General features: G+C 31.6%; 1 protein-coding gene and 1 long non-coding RNA gene across 2 annotated transcripts in view; one reads left to right on the top strand and one right to left on the bottom strand.

Moving 5' to 3' along the window:
* Nucleotides 1-1842: 1842 nt before the first annotated feature.
* On the bottom strand, nt 1843-3729 carry LOC126734581 (uncharacterized). The gene is made up of 2 exons (XR_007660089.1): nt 3695-3729; nt 1843-2243 (listed from the first exon to the last, which is right to left on the bottom strand). It is a non-coding gene; the product is annotated as an uncharacterized LOC126734581 (long non-coding RNA).
* Nucleotides 3730-7611: 3882 nt separating this feature from the next.
* LOC126734243 (uncharacterized) overlaps nt 7612-19894 on the top strand; it is a 48107-nt gene continuing 35824 nt past the window's right edge. The window contains exons 1-8 of the mRNA XM_050437779.1: nt 7612-7824; nt 11432-11685; nt 16822-17008; nt 17073-17193; nt 17246-17337; nt 18446-18743; nt 18794-18999; nt 19051-19124. Of these exons, the coding sequence (XP_050293736.1) occupies nt 11447-11685; nt 16822-17008; nt 17073-17193; nt 17246-17337; nt 18446-18743; nt 18794-18999; nt 19051-19124 (1217 nt within the window). The 5' untranslated portion in view covers nt 7612-7824; nt 11432-11446. The remainder of the gene's footprint in view (nt 7825-11431; nt 11686-16821; nt 17009-17072; nt 17194-17245; nt 17338-18445; nt 18744-18793; nt 19000-19050; nt 19125-19894) is intronic.

Raw genomic sequence — 19894 nt, 5'->3', positions numbered from 1 at the left:
TGCACTGTGCCTTCTTGTGTATGTAGGGAATAGCAAAATTCAAAGCTAATAGGAGATCTGAAGCATCAATTTGATTGTTACATATTTTAAACAGAAACACCAAACTCTCACAAACAGCAGATTGCTGTGATTCAAACCTTGAAAGCAATAACTGTTGACTAAAACTCCTATCAGGGTATACACCATACAACTTAATAGTTAATATCACATCCAAGACTAATATATTTGTAAAATTTTCGTTAAACAGATTCCTGCCTGTGAATGTGCACTGCATAATTAGGAAAGCATACTAGAGAGTCATACAGCAGGCGTAATTTTACTAGGGAGTTAAACAAAATTGTCCTGCTTGAAGTATTAGAAAATAGTTCTGTTGATCTATTTTCTGTAATGAACACTAGGGTTTTAAAAGAAGATCTTATGATGTTATCTATATGAACATTGAAGGAAAACTTTTTATTAACACAGTTGTAATCTATACATAATTTCTTTGCTAATCACAAATAAAAAGTTGGGAATGTACATACTGATCGTGCTTTAAGAGTGTTTGAGAGATCTGAATAAAACACATCTTTAAGTCTTCCAAAAGTTGCCAACGATATCCTTCAAGATAAATCTGTTTTTAAAATACCTTTTGATAATTCTATTCTTTGACCTAAGTATATATGCGTCTGTTCGTTTTAGCTATATGTCATTGATTTCGATATTTGTATTTTCGTTTACCATGTATTTAGTTTTTTCGGTTTTTATGTTAAAACCTACGTTCTTTGAATTCCGATTCAGCTCTGTTATCATTTCTCGCAGAACGCATAAAGAAAACTGGTTCAAGTATTCTTCATTTATCTATATTCCTTTGATATTTCAATCAGTTTTCTTAAGCATATCCTCTAACGCAAGCCTAAACAATTTTGGTGAGATGGATTCGCCCTGTCTGACTCGCGTTAGTTCTACTTAGCGCATTTAGCACAGCCCATGTTTTTATGGAGTCGAATGCTTTTTTTTAATCGACAAAAGCTAACCAAAGGGAAAGGTTGTATTCGTTTGTCCTTTCTATAATTTTTCTTATAAGTTGCAGATGATCCAAGGTGCTAAATCCTTTTTTGAAATCGGCTTGCTCATTGGGCTCAGCTGTCGATTTTTTGATTAGTATTTCTGTTATTATTTTTATAAACACTTTATACATGACAAATAGCTATATCAATGCACTTTTTCAGTTCTCAGATACGTCACCCTCTTGAAGGCACTTATTATAAAGTATGTTCAGGAGATCATAGTGTCTTCTCCCTATATCAAAATTTCCAATATAATCCTATCTTCTCCACTTTTAGATAAAAACAAATAATGTGATTTAATTGCTTCAAGTCTACAGACTAAGATTGTCTAGGTGTACTTATTTTTATACCAAATTTCAATATGCTTATAATATAATATAATATTTCCATATAGTCTGAAATAACAGAAACCAGTAAATCCGCAAAAAGCCTGTCTTGTGTCTAACAGCGATCAGTAATGTAGCTGCTAATTTTTCTTTTGAATAAAGGAGGTGGAATACATCTTAAACCAGGACGAATTTTATTATATAATAAATAAATTCAATATGTTAAAATAAATGCGTTATGATAAAGATAATCGGGACATTTTTTGAAGATGATTGGACTATGCAATAACCTCCTTTTAGTGATATTTAACCACATTGTGCGCACTTCACTACTCACACCTTAATCAACTTTTCTCATTCCATTTATAAATCTTACGCAACAGTTTTCGATATACTAAACCCGTCCTAAATCACTTGCTAGAAAGCACGGACCATATACAACATCACAATAAGTAAAACACAAAACATAAAACTTTTCTCAGATCTTTATTATTAAGGAGCTGCTGACTATAAACTAGTTTATAATAAAGGTCTTCTTTATATAATATGCTCGTTAAAGCTTAATTTAACATTCAAGATTTTTAGCCACATTACTACATTTCATGTAATTAGATGACCATTATTAATTCGAATACATTTCTCAAAGGTGTTTCTATACTGTATCTTACAAAAGAGAAGGAGCTTAGATTTACTTGGATTTAAATTTCAGCTGTGGCTACTTGAAGCCTTTGCGAGTTTGTTGAGGCCATAAAATATCTTATCACTAGGTTCCAAGATTTGTGGAGTTGTTGAGAAATAAATTTCTTCATCTACTGAGTACACCCTTTTAAGTATTCTCTGATTAGAGACGGAGCGCTTTCTCCAAAACCTAGAAATTTCAGTATTGTCAGAAATATATAGTGATCTAATTTATCAAAGGCCTTGGAATAATCGAGGAGGGCCAGGATTGTCAACTCGTTGCGATCAGCGATCTGTAAGATATTGTCTGTTACTTTTAAGAGAACAGCTGAATTCCTTCCGGAAACCAGATTGAATGTACACGTATGCTCTGATCTGACTCTTCAAAACACTCTCTAGTAGCTTTGAAATGGCCAGGAGAATGCTGATTAGCTGTTAACACAGTTTATTCGATGAAACAACTTTAGGTATAGGAAAAAGGTATAAAGATGATGTTGACATGATTTTGGAAAAGTTGTCGCTTCAATACAACAGTTATTGGGATGTACTAAATAAGGGAAAATTTAAGAACAGCAATGGAACAGCATCGATACGGCAATGCTATCCGTACCAACGGCTTCAGATTTAATCACAAATAAAGCAACCTCAGGATTAGGAGTTTCGGAAGGAGCAACACTTACAAAAAACCTGTTTCGGGTTCCCATGAAATATACTTTTTGGGCATGCAGAGCATGTTAAGCTCACGCATCTTCCGGTTATTTTTGGAGCCACCTTCACGTAATGTATCTATGATATAGCGCTTCTTTTCTTTTTCAACTGCTACTGTTACTTAGTTTCGAAGCTGCCTATAGTCTTCCCAATTAATTTCAGTTTTTAACTTTTTTGTATTTTGATAAAGCCTTACTCCTCAGAGAAATTAGGTACTTGATATTGTGACCCAAGGACTTTTTCTCTTTGTTATCCGAGCTGTTTTAAATGGCGCATATTTATTAAAAAGATAAAGTATACAATCAATAAATCAATCAACTTTAGCAATAATATTATTCCTCATATAAAATAAGTCATCTTATCCCCAAGTAACAATTTACAGTCACCTAAGTTGAGATTACTATTATTTTCACTAGTTGCAACGTTGTTTCAGTGCAAAATTTAGTTTTCGACCAAACTTTGACGTACTGCGTCTGTATCGCAACTGTTGTAAACTCTGCTGTATTTTTTTACTATAGATGGTAGCAGTAGTAATTTACACTTAAAACAACGACGTGCAGACGTGTACATGTTTTCGAATCAAAAACCCAGTAAGAACAGCGTTTCCTCATCGTTAGCGAATGGGTATTACATTGCCTGATCGTCTGTGTTGAGCATTTTTCGCTGTAGAGGGTGCTTTTTGACATGTCTTGAAGAGTTTAAGGAAAAAGATGAAAAACAAAGGTAGAGAGAATAAGAGAAAATATTCAATTCAACATAACCTACTAAATCTATATTTTTATAATTCATTTTTTGCTTGGAATAATTGGGATTTATTATTTTCGTTTTGCTTTGAAAAATTAAAAGATATAAAGACTTTAAATATTCTGCAACTTACTACAGACGCAAAAAAAAGACTTGCAATGGATGCAAAAATGCCTACAACTAGCTTACCTGAAGTTGATATGGATTATGTAGAACCAATGAAAGAAGCGGAAGATAGCAGTGAAAAGGTTTGCATTAAATTTTACATGTGGACTACTTTAAAATGTCCTTCCATTCTTTCGGAGTATATATTTTTCGAAGAGCTTATGATTTTTTTTGTAGAAGTTAAAGTTTTTGTTTATTAAAGTTTATAAAACGTGCTGCATACGCGCAACAAACTGCAAACAATAATTGAAATATTAAAATTTTAGGTGAGGTCCATCCGTTCATCCTCTTGCTCGAGGCCAACCAGGGACAACGACAGCGGGTATTTTATGTAACCAATAAAAAAAATTACTTATTTTTTTTTCAAAATCCGTTATAAATTCAAGGCGCGCGTGTTATTTGTGGCTGAAATAACATCTTTTCACAGTAAACTATGTTCCGTTTATAAATCTTTCAAAACGGGTATTTTACCCGTACAATTCACTATATTAAACTATATACAAAACAAATATTAATAAGGACTGTTCAAAAGATGGATTAACAAGGTTGTATTTTTGGAGTAGCTGCTTGATCTATTAGCTTATTGTTAAAAAAGTAATTAATTTTTCTGTCGTTATGGCGTCCATCCGTCCAAAAATCAGTAACTCTAAAAACGTTGCAAAAGCGTTTAGAAAGTTAACGGGTAGTCACTGCGTAACGTTGAGACAACCAAAAAAATCTCTTTCCAATTGGTGTAAAACGGGGTTGTCTCTACGGTTAAGACAACGTAACAATGCAACGTTGTATTGCAATTTGCAACGTTGTCGCGTCGAAAAATTGCTAATTGGGTCGGATATTCAATAATTAAGTCAATATAAAGGGTGGAGGTTTGGAAACCATAAATCGTAGTTTAACATGAAATGAATGAGAAAATAGTCTGAACTAGAAAATTGACTTTAACAATATTATTTACTATAAAATGTGCATTAAAGCAAATAATTAGATTTAAAAAGGAAGCATTTCCGCCAAGGCCGGGCCTTGTAGGTTCATTGACAATTTGAGTCAAGCTGTAAACCTGAAGCAGAAAAAAAACCTTTCGAGTTAAATGTTTATATTGAAATTGCCAAGACAAAGAAGATTGTAGGTAAAAGATATCTGCTAATATTACATCTAAATCCAAGAAAAAATTTATTTGGTAAAACACAGTGGTCTATAAAATATCCCTGCGGTGTTTAGAATACCACTCATTTTAAACCGTATCTATATTTGTTTAGCAAAATTGCATTAGAAGTCATCTTAAACAGAATGTTTTAGTATATCCGTTATACAGTGACCGCCTAAAGTTCTGCATAAATTCGATAAAAATTAGAGACATAATTTTTTGAGAAAACGCTCGGACCCGTCGATTTTTATTTTAAGTTGTGCATTATTTCACATACATTTTTGTATACAGGGTGGAACAAAAAAAAGATATGAGGTCATCGGTCATTTTTTTAAATAGAATGCTATATTTTTTATTGCATTTATGAAATATAGGCGAAATTCCAAGCAAGTTTCATATAACATACCTTATCTTAAAACTTAACTGTTTCAGAAATATTTACATTTAACCAACAAGAAAGCAAGTAAGTACGTCTATTTACAAATTAAGATAAAATGGAGGATAAAATATTATAAACTGTGAAAACTCTTATTAATGTATGAAGTGTTCAAACTAATCCCCATTTACTTCTTGGCAGAAAGCAAGACGGTTTACAAACTCATGTAAAACACTATGAATTATTTCGGGTGATATACGTCTAATTTCATATCTAATTCTATTTTTTAAATCTTCTACGTTGTTTATAGTCACAGGGATTTAGGTCTGGTGACCTGGCCGGCCACTCTATTGGCCCTCTTCGTCCTATCCATCTTCCTGGGAATACTGCATCCAAGTAATTACGGACATCTCGAAAGAAATGTGGCGGTTCGCCGTCTTGCTGAAACCACAAATTATCTGTCGGGACAGCAGGGTCTTGTTCGTCTGGGTATAGGGCAGCCAAAGTAGGGATAAGATCTTCTTGAAGAAAATTCAAATAGCGTTGTCCTGTTAAGTTTTCTTCGAAAAAGTATGGCCCTATTACTTCATTTTCCACGATACCAGCCCAAACATTAATAGATTTACGGTACTGTGTATGAGTCTCAGTTGCCCAGTGTGGATTTGACACTGACCAGTATCGACAATTTTGCCGATTTACGACACCGTTTAAACAAAAAGTTGCTTCATCCGAAACCAAAACTCGTAACACAAACTGACGGTTATTATTGCAAATGTTCATCATTTGCTCGCAAAATTGGTTTCTTCGATCAGGATCGTCATTTAATTCGTGTATTATAAGTTTATTCGTGTATTATACTTTAATTCGTGTTTTATAGCCTAATTTTTATAAGGGCAATATTCATTTGCTTTTAAAATGCGCCTTACTGACGTTCCGGCTATATTATTATCAACTGAAATTTATAAAGTTGCATTGTTTGGATTTTGTTCGACGAAGAGCAGAACGTTTAATTTTGTTTCTTCAGAAATTTTTGGACGACCTGATCTTGGCAAATCCCTAACATGACCTGAAGTTATAAATTTGTGCTCTGTTCTACTAACTGTTGACTGAGAAATAGGATGGTTTGGGTATTAAGTATTTAGTATTATTTATGAGGTATTTAGTATTGGGCATTAAACAGTTCACTTACTTCTTTTTGCGTGCGCACTCGATCCCCGTACCTTAGCATCATCAAAATTTCAATTCGTTGGGCTTCCGTTAAATTAGCCAGAATTTATTCTGATAAAAACTATTAATTTTCGAACACAGTGACATTCGAAAATGGAGATTCTTTACAAGTGCAACCATGGAAATAGAAACAATTGGCAATGTTTATAACATTAATTATATATCCTCGATTTCACCTTAATTTGTAAATATAATATAATTATAGACGTACTTACTTGTTTTCTTGTTATTTAAATGTAAATATTTCGAAAAAAGTTGAGCTTTGAGATAAGGTGTGTTTTATACGAAACGTGCTTAGAATTTCGCCTATATTTCATAAATGCAATAAAAAATATAGCATTCTATTTAAAAAAATGACCGGTAACGTCATATCTTTTTTTTGTTCCACCCTGTATACAAAAATTTATGTGAAACAATGTGCAACTTAAAGTAAAAATCGACGGGTCCGAGCGTTTTCTCAAAAAATCATGTCTTTAATTTTTATTGAATTTATACGGAACTTTAGGCGGTCACTGTATACACCAGAATTGCGCCTCCTCTACCTTCAGGGAGATCGCACATAGCTAAACGAAAATTTTTAATTTGTAGCACCTCATCATCAATAAAACCTAATACTAATTTCATTTCATTTCCCATATTTCTGGAATGGATTTTTTGGATTTTTTGCTCAATTATACTACAGAAAAACGTTATTTTTTACTGTTCTTTATGATATCTCACAGTGAATTACTGTCTGGATCTTCTGAAAATTTTTTTTTTCATGTTTTTATTGCATGTTAAGCAAAGTTGGTTATATTTATGCGTATATATATATGCATTATAATCATACATTATATATATATGCATTATAATCGCCTTTTATTAGTTATAAGATGAATTGAGACAGCCGTAACTTATAAGAAAAATATTAAAAAATGAATTAAAAATAAATATTCAAATTTTCATTGTTTTCGTCGAGCAGTTTATACAATTAAAAAAAAATTTGAATCTCACACTGAAACACTATTTGGGCCTCGACGTTATTGACAAAAAGTGCCGCCCAGTTATTTTTACACCTGGGCTGGTGAACAGCACAAAGTTTAAATGTTAAAACGCCGAGTTAATACGTTGCTCATACCCATTATTTTGTTTACCACTGAAAAAACTACATACAATGTAGTAGGTACGCGTATCTGTAATTTCATGTGACGATTTTTATTTAATTTTCATTCCGTTTTGCCATTTTAACAACAGTTTAATAATGAGTAATAAGTTGGCCTATTAGATCGTGTTTTAATTTTTTTCCGCTTAAGTTTAAATAGGATATTTTTTGTTATTAGTTTATTAATTGTGGTGTTATGGTAGTGTTTTAAACACGCTTTGAATGTATGTGAATTTAGAAAGAAATATTTGGAGTAAGGGATAAGTAGAGTAAGTATAATATAAAAAAAAATTTTCTTGAATTAATTTTTGGAATATTAAAATTAATATTTTTAATTAGATTTTTTTAAGAAGCTTTTTCAATTAACATGTATAAAAAGAATTAAATTAAATTGATTTAAAATTCTATGTAGGTCTGCAAAAAAATCATAGAAGTTCCGGATTGTAATATAAAAATGAAAATTGGACTTGAATGAAAAGTCAAAGCATATTCTTTTAGTTAAAGTGTTAGTTCTTATAGTCTGAGATATCTTAAAGAATGTCATAAAATGCTGGTGTCTCACTCACATTGGGTGATTTCATCTCAGAAAACGCCATTTCCAGGAGAGAATATGGGGGTTTTTATTTAAAAATATCCCCGTTAAGGTCAAAAGTCAATGCCCAATTTTATATCGCAATTTCAAAAATCTTTGAATCGATTAACTGTTAATTATTGACACCACTTTTTATACTCTCTAATCTCGCTCTTTCGCTTTTATATTATTAGTTTTTTTGACTATTGGGAATTAGTTTTATGCCCTTTAATATGATGTATTATAATGTATTACACTTTAGGGTAATTGTTTACATAGTAAAGTTAAGATAGATGTATATGACGTGTGTATTAGCTAATTGCAATAAATTCTATAATAAATAAGAGGAGGCATTATCGAGAAAGGGTTCAAATACTAGTACGTCGATTGGTATTTTTATTTGCCTATTTTTTCAATAAAAAAATATTATAAGGGTGTGTCATGTAGTAGTGGCCAATATTAGCTTTCTTATTTTAAATGTGACACCCTGTATAGTATTTAATTTTTACATTTTTGTAACAGGCTCTTATTTTTTTTGGGTTTTGAATTTTTTTTATGAAATTTTGGATATTTGCATATGCTATGATTGTGCTTAATTTACATAAAAAATATTTTTTTTAACTTCCAATTAAACTGAACATACCTAAAACTTTATTATTTTTTATGAAACTCTATTTGCTGTACATTAGAATGTTTTTGGACATCGCATTTGCTAAAACAATAGCTAAATCAAAATGAGGTTAGCTGAAGGTTAGGATATGATTGACAGAACTTAATTAAATGCAAAATGAAATTTCTCCCTAAATCATAATATTAACTTTTTTTTTAAATAAATTATTAATATAATTTTTAAGGGTGGTTTCGAAAGAAAGCCACCGTTGATAGATATGGATAGGTTGTTGCAAAAGTACTTGTTTTTATGTAACAAAAAATAACCCTTATAGCAGACTTATGTATATACCTACTTGTTATTTAATTGCCACAAAACCATTATGTTTATTAGCTATTATAATTATCATAAAATGAGTATATTTCAACTCCCATTAATGATTATTATTTAATTTTTGCCCCATATTCGTATTTAATTTATTTATTTTGCATATTTTTAATGTATATGGTCTGCAAGGTGGGGAAGACGAATAAATAAGCAAATTAATTAAGAAAAAACTATAAGTAGTTAGCACCTTAACCTGTGAAATTACATTTGAGCTATCAAAGACAAGGAATTTCCTTTTCCGCGTACAATAATTGCATTTGGTATCTAATTAATTAAAAAAACTAGTTATAATTATATTTTCAATTTGTTTAAACCTGGCCTTTTTACTCATTATTTTTCTTAGTTATTACAAATAGAATATTCTTTAAAGTTAAATTAACAAATTTGGAAAATGTTCTGTTTTAGTAATTTTTCTTTATCGTCCTAATTAAACTTGTCAATGACAGTAAAATTGTGATAATTTTTGGTCGACTTGTGCATAAAACTTGAAGAAAATTCATTCAAGTAAGTAAAAAAAATATATATGATATTATAATTACTTTTTGGGAAAACGATCACCAGGATTTTACAAAAAATTAAAAGGTTTTTTGAATAATCTTCAAGATTATTGATTTTCCTCAGAAAACCTCTACTATGCAGCCCATTTTTTTAATTCGAAAAATTAAATTGAGGGTCTTAAAGTTATTTATTTAAATACCAGGTACTACCTGCTCAACTGACCTTCTATATTATGAGAAAACATTCAGGTACTGCCAGTTCCTAAGTTTGAAGATTTAATAGTAAAAATAAATAAGAAATATTGAATTTTCTGATCATATGGGGTATTGAGTTAAAATTCTGAATCTTTGCTATTTAAAATCGAAGATACTACCATCCCAAAGTTCAAAAATGGTTATTCTTCTATTAGAAATCTTCAGTTCAACCACCTTTAAAAGGCTTATGGAAATTGTGTTACATGGAATGACTCGGGAATCATATTTAGTTTATGGGGATGATGTCATAATACTGGGAAAGACATTCGAAAATCATTTAAAGAATATTCAAGAGGTATCCGTTAAGCTCCGAGTTAAACCCTAAGAAATGTGGTTTGTTACAAAATGGATTTCTTGAAAAAAATGCTTATTATTATGCAGAGATGTTTTTTTCCATACATCTCCTATTAAGAATCTTGAACTATTAATCATTTTATTGATCTTAAAACTCTAATAAAACCTCAGGCAAATTCAATTACTTCCAATAATTTTTTTCCAATATTTTCTATTAATACCTTTCTATCAAATGTAAATCTTTAATTATCTCACTTTTACAGATAACTGAAAAACCCCATTTCTTTCCCTTAAATTATCTTTTAATTATTCCGTTTTCACAGACTATATTCCGTTTTAAAGACACAGTTTGTTTTTTTCTTTACTATAAAATATATATTAAATATAAAATAATAAATAAGTATATATTATTTTTGATTATAGTTTGATATTTTATATTTGATATTTTATAGTTTGATATTTTAATTGTTAATTGTAAAAAAAATGTCAGATGGATGAAGTTTTAATATCAGCAGGTTCTATAATTTCTGTTTCCCTTTTATTGATTTATATTGTTTACTTACATCTTATAACGATTTAAATGGTGCATTTCATAGAATTTTCCAGACGAACGATGACTTTAATCAGCCGGTGTAGACATTTTACAAAAATACTTTGTTTTTACTCTTTTCACTACAAAATCACTCCTATAACGGTTATATAGATAACTCTATTCAGTATTCTATGATGTACACAATCAATAGCCATGAATAGATCACAGAACAGTGCATGGAGAAGATTTATCAAATTTGTATCCCAGAATCTCTGTAAATGGTGGACCATGAATATAATATAGTGTCTATAAATTAAAAAAACTTTCTAAATGCGTAATTTAAACTGAATAAACATTTTATTATCATAATAATCATAATAACATAACAAGCAATTTAAGAAATGCATTCATCGCAAAAATCTTGTTTACTTAAAACATCCGCTGAATTTTTTTTTTAGAAAAAGAAACCCAAAATTGAACATGAACTTTACAGTCACCTCCTTGTCTTAATGTGCCTGTTTGCATCGATTGCCTCATTAACAATCATCAATAATAAAGAGCAATTACTGATTAACAAAAACCATTAAAAACGAATAATTCAGGTCAACTCTAATAACCTTTTTCTGCATTTATTTAAACAGTTCAGTTCATTTAAAACCTCTCTCCCACTCTCATCCTTAGTAATTAACTTTCTTAATTATTCATTCAGTTCAACTATTTTTCTTTTCAGGTTAATTTATTCATCATGTATCCGAGAAAACACGTAAGAAGATGCGCCCTGTTTTGTGGTTTTTCAGCCCTACTCGTCGTATTGGGAATCGTGATTATCTGTTTTAGAACGTTTATTTATAAGTCGATTTTAAGTAAAATTTTCGTGTTGAATCCGGGCAGTTATATTTATGATGTCTGGAGGAAGAATCCCATTCCTATGAGCCTGGATTTGTATCTTTTTAACTGGACCAATCCAGAAGATGTTTTAAATGGGTAAGTTAATTAAATTATACTACGATGATAATAATAAATGAACATATTTAATTAGGCTATATGAAATTTGACCATCTGATACACATTCTCTTAAAAAAGAATTCTACATATATACAGGTTGGGGGATGGGAAATTACGCATTACGCAAAACGGCTTTCTCTCGTCGACGCACTATTATGTTTTTCTCCACCCATTATTTCTGTTTATACTTCTTTAGAAAAAGTTTAAATTATTTAACGGTTTTATGAAAGCACTACATCAGTACAATGAAGGCATTTATTTTCTATTACTTTTGAAAATAGACCGATTCCCTGGAAAAAAAAAATTAAATGTGGTTTCGAATTTTGTTACACCTTTTTGCCTTCAATATTACCTTAATTGTCACACTAAAGCAAGAACCTTCTATCGAAAGCGTCCAGGAGCAAGAACGATTGGAAGAAAATGGTTTGTAGTACTTTAGAAGTGGATCGAACACGATCAAATAGAAGTGTGGGAGCGGAATTGGTAAGAACCATAAAACTGTTACCAGTGTTAAAAATCTGGGGACACATGTTTTAAATATTCCAAAATTTAGGAGATATTTCCCGAAGACCAGCGGCGAACAATGCAATTTTGTGAAACCCTGATGAAATAAGCAATTAAAAATGAAAATTTTTTGTGAAATATTCTATCTTTAGTTGAATCTTAATATCCATTACATGGGAATCATAATCCTTCGGTTGTTCGATATTGGTCTCGGCAAAATGAACACAGAAGTTTTCAATTCCATGCTCAGTTAAAACGCCCAAAAATACCTTGAGTTTCTTAGGGAGATTATTTTTAACCCCAAATTTAATAGGCTAGCGTCATTTTTCCTTGCCAAACTATACCCTATGCTTCTAAGCTCCTTTGCTTTCTTAAATAACTTGTAGTTTTGATGTGTTCTGATAGCCAAAATATAGATTATATAGGGTAAGGTATATAGCAAAGCCTTTATTCTTATTACTTTTTTATACTTCATGTATTTACCACAACTTTAATTGTTCCATAATGCTAATATAATTGTATTATCATGTAGCAACATGTATAATCTGCAACATAGTATACCTCATTATATAGTTGTAAAGTGTCAGTTTTTCTGTTCTAATAAGTTTTTTTCCAAATAATAGAAAATTTATTTTCGTGTTCTTTAAATTACGCCTGTTTTCCGTGTACCGATTAAATTCAAATTTAAAACCTTTTTTTACATACAATTTTACTTATTAGGTTATTGAGAAAATAGGAAAATAATTGTAAAACACTACAATTTACAAATCTATAAACGATATAGATAAGAGAATGAAAAGTTACATATAAATCAACTAAAAAAGATTAACTTTATTTGTTACACCTAAATCAAAACAAAGGAACAAAAATATTTTTATGAAAGTATGTCTAAAGGAGAAAGAGAAGAGAAATGTGTTGTGAAATGACCAAGCAAACTGGGACAATAGACATCACATTAGTTCAAAAGTGACAATATTGACGATCTAAGTCGTTTTAGCCTAGTGTTTATGTCTAATATGAGAATGATCCTGTAAATAGATACTTCAGCATAACAAATGTAGAACATTATTAATTTCAGCTGCAAATGTTAAACCTTGATAAAACGTAACTTCAAGTTTGTTCCACTCGGCCTTAACAGGAAGTATCTCCTAGAAACAACCTATTTCTTTATTCTTTTTAAAATTATAATAAAGGACGAAGACTTAAGAAAAGAGCCAAATGATAAGTAGATTTGGAATGGATATGTTGAGAATTTTGGACATTACCTATATAAGAGATCTATAACTTAAGCCATAAGAAAGTCCATAAAATTTTAGACTAGAAAGACTTGGAGATTAAGAGTAACAGTATTAAGTAATAGTTATTGCCCGTAGGAGGTCATTGATCAAATCTGACACAGCTATCCTATACTGTGCTGATACTTTACCATTCACTACATATGTTAGCATTGTGTCAACATTTGTAAACTTTTAAACCAATAAGAGTTTTTAAAAAAAATAATTTTTTTTCGTAAATCATTCTAAGTACTCAGTACAAATACTGGGTCCCAGCTCAGTAAGTTCGGCTATAACTATAGAAGGGTAGGGGTATTTATAATAGTTCCCACATGAAAATATCCCATCATACCATATTAAAGTAAATAAGAAGTATATCTTAGGGATATATCAAGGGACTGAATAGATAAAAAATTATTCCTCTTTTTGGCATTTTATAATATTCCTTATCTCCCTGACTTATACCGACAAAATAGCAATCACAAATCGCTAATTTTTTGAATTTATATTTTTACATTATTTTTAAAAGTAAAAATTTGACCATTTTTCCTAATAAGAAAAACTTTTCCTTGAAATGTTTCTGATCTAGTAAGTAAACTAAGAAACCGTACTAGAACTGGGTGAAATCATAACACAATTATACCATTAACTAAAACCTTTAATTTTACTCCCGACAGGTGTTTCGCTGATGTTAGCATCTTCGGGAGAAGATTGAAGCCAAATGTGCCAACCATAAGACTTAAACTGAGTAACTTTTGCCCGCTTGATAAAGCCCAATATGATGACATGTTTTAAAACCTTTTTTGGAATAGAGATGTCCATTTTATTAGCAATTAAAGTAAAGAGTTGCATCAGAAGTTGTTCATGGTTGCTGATACCATAGACTCTCAAGCTATTTAGTCGGGTTGATTTATGCTTTTCGGCCATGCTTGCAATCACTTCTGGCTATTTTACCCATGTCTCAGGTATTGTAAATTAAATTCTCCTGTGGTTGCTATTCCTGTTAAATATTTAATATCTGAGAGCCACGAAATCCTGTTCCTGTCTCTATTTTTCGTTCTATTAATAGTTGATGCTGTTTTTCTGCGTTTTATCCTTCCTATCGTCCTCAAAATTTCCTCGTTGATTTTTCTTGCTCTCCACCTGACTTTCAAGCTTATTGGATACATCCACATTTCACATGCTTTCAGCCTATTAATTGTGCAATGTTCAGACTTCCATATTTAAATGTCATAAATGAGCTCCTCGCTTTTCCTATTCAGCATTTGATTTCTACGTCTAAAGACCCTTGATAGTGAAGTTTTCTTACGTATTCTATGTCTTCACTATCATGTAAGAGTTTCGTATACTAAAACTAATATAGTTTGCAGATGATTACTAGGTGCTTAAGGTAGTTTGTATTTTTTATGTTGACGTTAATTCTCCTAAGTCGGACGTGGATTCTAACTAGGTATAGGAGCTTTTGGAGGTCATTCATCTCTAACATCTTTAATATATGCTATCTTCTTTGATGCCTAATTATTATCCTTCGGGAGCTTCTGGAAAAATGTTTCCTGAAGTAAATGTTAAACAGAAGTGGGGAGATAACACATCCCTGTTTTACACCTCTAAGGGTCTTCTGTGCCTTCGTAACTTCGTTGTCAAATTTAACTGTAGCTAATTGGTTCTAGTACAAGATTTCAATACAGACTATAGGTCAAGTCGCCTAGGCATTTGAACTAGTTTATGATGTTGCACTCTATCAAATATTTTTTCGTAATCTATAAAACACAGCTTTGCTTTGATCTTAAAGCCGCAATTATACTTCCAGGAGTCAGATGGTAGGTGGCAGGTGACATGTGGCAGGTGACAGGTCATCTATATTTAATTTGCTTAAATTTCAATGTTGTCGTTTATACTTGATCCGGGTGGCAGGAGATAACGCGGTGATGTCCGCTACCATTCCCACCCAGCGCTCACGGTATTCTCGCGCAGTATATTTTAATTTTTTCAAGTATATACATCATAATAATCGAAAAATTACTTATAATTTAGTTTTAATAATAATTTATATTGGCAAAATAGGCAATATCTAAAGAAGATCGCAAAATCTTAATCAGTGGAGTGCACACATGATCTGCAATTTGGAACGATGCTCACCCTAACCACAAGAACGTGACATCTTAAAGCATAATCACATTATCACTTAACACCTGCAACTTGTCACCTGTCACCTGATACCTATCGCCTGATGCATAGGAAGTATAATTGCGACCTTAGATTACTAATTAAAATTATTAGCGTTAGAAAGCAAATCACTGCCATTTTTGGCAATATCACACCACTTACTAATAAAGTTGTATTATCTGCAAAACTTGAGATACTTGATCTAAATGGTATATAGGTTGTTTACATAAATTATAAATAATAAAGGTCGTGCAATATTTCTCTGTACTCTTCCTATATTATTTACCTTAAAATAAGAAAAATATCCTTTCCCACAGATTGTTATAGCAAGTTTTTCCCAAGTCCCATTTCTCTCTGAGAAATGGGACTGGAATAACTTTACATCAATCCCTCGAACTTCATACAAATGTGATTTTCTCAAAAGAAGCTCCCTATTTATACACTCATATGATTTTGAGAAATTTAAGCAAATTCCCAATGCGAGTTAATTTCTTTCTAGATTTCCTAGGAGTTGCATTTAAAAAAATTGTGGTTTTGGTGGATATTCCCGATAAGTTCCAGTGCTGATGACTAATTTTCCTATAACTGCAGATTGCCCTTTTTAGATAGCGGTTTTATCAGGTAGTACAGTCGTGCTGTATGAGAATGACCATTTCTAATGACAGCACGACTGTACTAAGTGCAATCGTTGGACGGTCAAGAAACATTTCTGCGTTGAAAAGAGTTGTTAACAAGAAAACAACACAAGACTAATATGAGGCACTAGTTGTTTTAAATAGAATGTCATCAGTTTTTATTATGATGAATATTACTATTATACTGCCTTGTTTTTAAATTACTTAACAATTCAGGAATAATGGATATGATGTAGTGATTTCCATCATTTGGTCATTCACTGGAATTAACTTAAATGAAGACATTTTCAATAAAGGAACATAAGCTTGCGGACCTGAAATACTATTATAACTCATAATTAAATGACTAATATTATAATGATGAAGTTGTTTGGTATGGTATTTTCCATTCTCAAAACGACTCAGTAACCCACATATTATTTTAATGACGAATGCTAGTTGCACCTATTTATCTATAACATAAAAGCAAAAGCAGATCTCTATGCTTTATAATCTTCATCTAAATACTGAAATAACAGTTAAGCTCTTACTTTTAGAACATCTAAACCAATTTTACAAGAACTAGGCCCTTACTCCTTCGATGAAACCAAAGAAAAAGTCAATTTAACATGGAACTCAAATAACACTGTCTCCTTCTACCATTTGAAGAAGTGGTGGTTTAACTCAGAAAGAAGCAACGGCACTCTGCATGATCCAGTGACGTCCGTTAACCCTATTGCTTTGGTAAGAATTAACCCTATTGCTCTGATAGAAGAAAAAAACCTTTTTTTAAATAGTATTTTTGTAGTCCACTGCTCTGGCAGCAAAATCCTGGCACGCAGTAATCAAGAGAGGCATCAATATATTTTTTCGATCACTAGATGTTAATGTCTATGGCACCCATACAGCAGGAGAATGTTTGTTTGATGGTAAATTGTTTTTTTTTCAATCATATTCAAGTTTAAGGAGTTTATTTTATAGGATACAAGGATCCGTTGCTTAGTATGGCTAACCATCTACCTGTTCAGTTGAGCAATGCGCCCAATTATGATAAATTTGGGTGGTTTTATACAGTAAGTCAGTTTTATTAGTTGAATATGAAATGTTTATCAACACTCCTTCGAAACATTCCGTAAGAAAGATGGTTTTTTAATGCAAATACTTTCCTCAACCGCCTGAATCTAAGCTCTTTATTAAATTTCATCATCTTTCTGATAAAGACAAAGAAATGAACTCCTGCTCCTTCAGGGCAATTCATGGCAAGTATAGTATTAGTAGTTTAATCCGTCAATGTAGACTTTCTTTGATAAAAAGGTAAAAATTTCACAATATTTCCCAATGCAGACATGGAAAAAGTCTTTTAAAGTTAAAGGGGTCAGTCACACAATCCAACTTCCTTGATTAATCGTTACCTCAAGCATTAATACAATAAAACTTAGATCGATTAATTTAAACTTTGAAACATAAAGTTTGTCAACAAGAACTCAAATCTTTTTGTATTGAAATTGATATTTAGGTCTGTAATAAAAAGCACGTCATTTGGTTGGTATACGCCTAACAATTGCTTATTTCTTAGTTCAGCAAAAGAATTCGCAAATGACCTTATGTTACTCGGACAAACCGATGCACGATGACAATCACAAGGAATTAAAGATGAGCAGATGAGAATTACATAATGCAAATTGCTATACTAAATGCAACATCAAACAAAATTTAAATGAAAATGGAATCCAAACAAAATCAAATTATTCTCTGCTGGTTGCTGGTGCATTTGACCGAAAAATTATCATAAATTAACAGTTTCAAGTCAAAACTGATTTACATAGGATGTGGTTCTACTAAAAAATAGTGAGACTACTTTGAGATGCATTTACCAAATCTTCTTCTTTAACTTTCGTTTCTTTTGAATATTACACAAGGAATTGACTTAATAGTTAATTGCAAGAATCTCTATTTCAAGAAGTGTTTCAACGTATCTATAGTACTTACAATACCCCCCAAAAAGCTGATCATATAAATGCTGATGTTGATCATAAAATGCTTGGTAGTAATCCACTGAAGATGACCACAAGGAACTTGAACATGAATCTCTTTATGACCAGAATACCCAAAATAAAGCAAAAATTTGCACACATGCTAGAAATGAAGAAATTTCCTACTACTTCTTGGTGTTTTTTTTAGAGAAACAACTCAGAAAAATTCGAAGGCCAATTTAACATGGACACTGGACACACGGGCCAACTGGGAGAACTATACTCCTGGAAGTTTATGAACCAAACCCCATATTTCTCAAATAAATGTGGAAAAGTGGGTGGATCGGCGGGTGAATTCTTCCCATCCGACCTAAGAAAGGAAAGTCTAATAAAATTCTTTTCTGCTGACTTATGCAGATTCGTTCAGTTAGAATTTGAAAAGGAAGTCATTGTCAGTGGAGTTGTGGGGTATAAATATACTGCTCAGGACAGATTTCTGGATAATGGTATGTATATTCATTTATGCCATTCTATACTAATGAACACTCCATTTTAGGTACAAAAATTCCGGAAAACAAATGTTTTTGTGGTAATGAACAATGTCAGCCATATGGCGTTTTGGATATCTCAGCGTGCAGATATGGCTCTCCAGCGTATGTTTCACTACCTCATTTTAATAAGGCTGATCCGTACTATACCAGTTTGTTAGAGGGTGTGAAGCCAGTAAAAGATAGGCATGATTTCTTTATGATTTTTGAGCCGGTAAGGGTTGTTTTATGGTATAAGTTCTTGATGTAACTATTGAAATTGTAGAAAACTGGTTTGCCTTTGCAAGTGTCTGCACGTCTGCAAGTGAATCTTCTTATGCAATCGGTGCCAGGTGTTGGGTAAGTCTGTCATTCCCTTGAATGGAGGGTAAGGAGGTTAATGATTCCATTAATGAAAAAAGGATGTTTTAAAAATATTGTCTTATTTTTTTTAAGTCCAATAATAAGATCAATAAACTCCATACAAAATTAAATTTTTGTGTAAAAGCTTCTTGTAAAAACAGAAATTTACATCTGGAATTTTTTATTTATTTATTTTTTCATACAGTAAAAGAGAATATTGAGAAAGAACAAATTTTGGTCAAAATGTATAAGAAACTTAATTTTTTAGGATCGGAAAGCCTTCTTCTTTTTTCCTTTTGATAAAACTCTGTCCTGTTTTTTTCAACTATTTATTTGATGTCTTATGTCCAGGAGTCAGTCTATCTTTTAGAAGGTCTTTCTAAGGTTCCGGTCGTGTTCATTTTGATTTGTCCCATTCTGTATCCATCTTGTCTTATATTTGTCATCTGGTTTATGATGCAGTCCGTAACCAGGTTGGCGAATATCGGACTCAGGCTTGTTGCCTGATACCTATCGATACTTCCTCTGTGGTTGAGGTAACTGACTGTATTCTTGTACATACTATACTGTTGTTGCTGGTGAGTTGCTTTATTAATTGGATTATATTATGGTTGACTCCTCGTTCTTGCAGGATTTTTAGCACATTCTTTACTTGCACTCCATTAATTGCTTGATGTCAAGAAAATAGAGGAATGCAGGTTTGTTAAATTCTATGAACTTTTTGATGATTCTTTACAGTATGAATATATCGTCGATTATTGATCTAT

The sequence above is a fragment of the Anthonomus grandis genome, chromosome 3 (genome assembly GCF_022605725.1).
Source record: "Anthonomus grandis grandis chromosome 3, icAntGran1.3, whole genome shotgun sequence".
Taxonomy (NCBI): Eukaryota; Metazoa; Arthropoda; class Insecta; order Coleoptera; family Curculionidae; genus Anthonomus; species Anthonomus grandis.
This window is presented reverse-complemented; position numbering and strand designations above follow the sequence as displayed.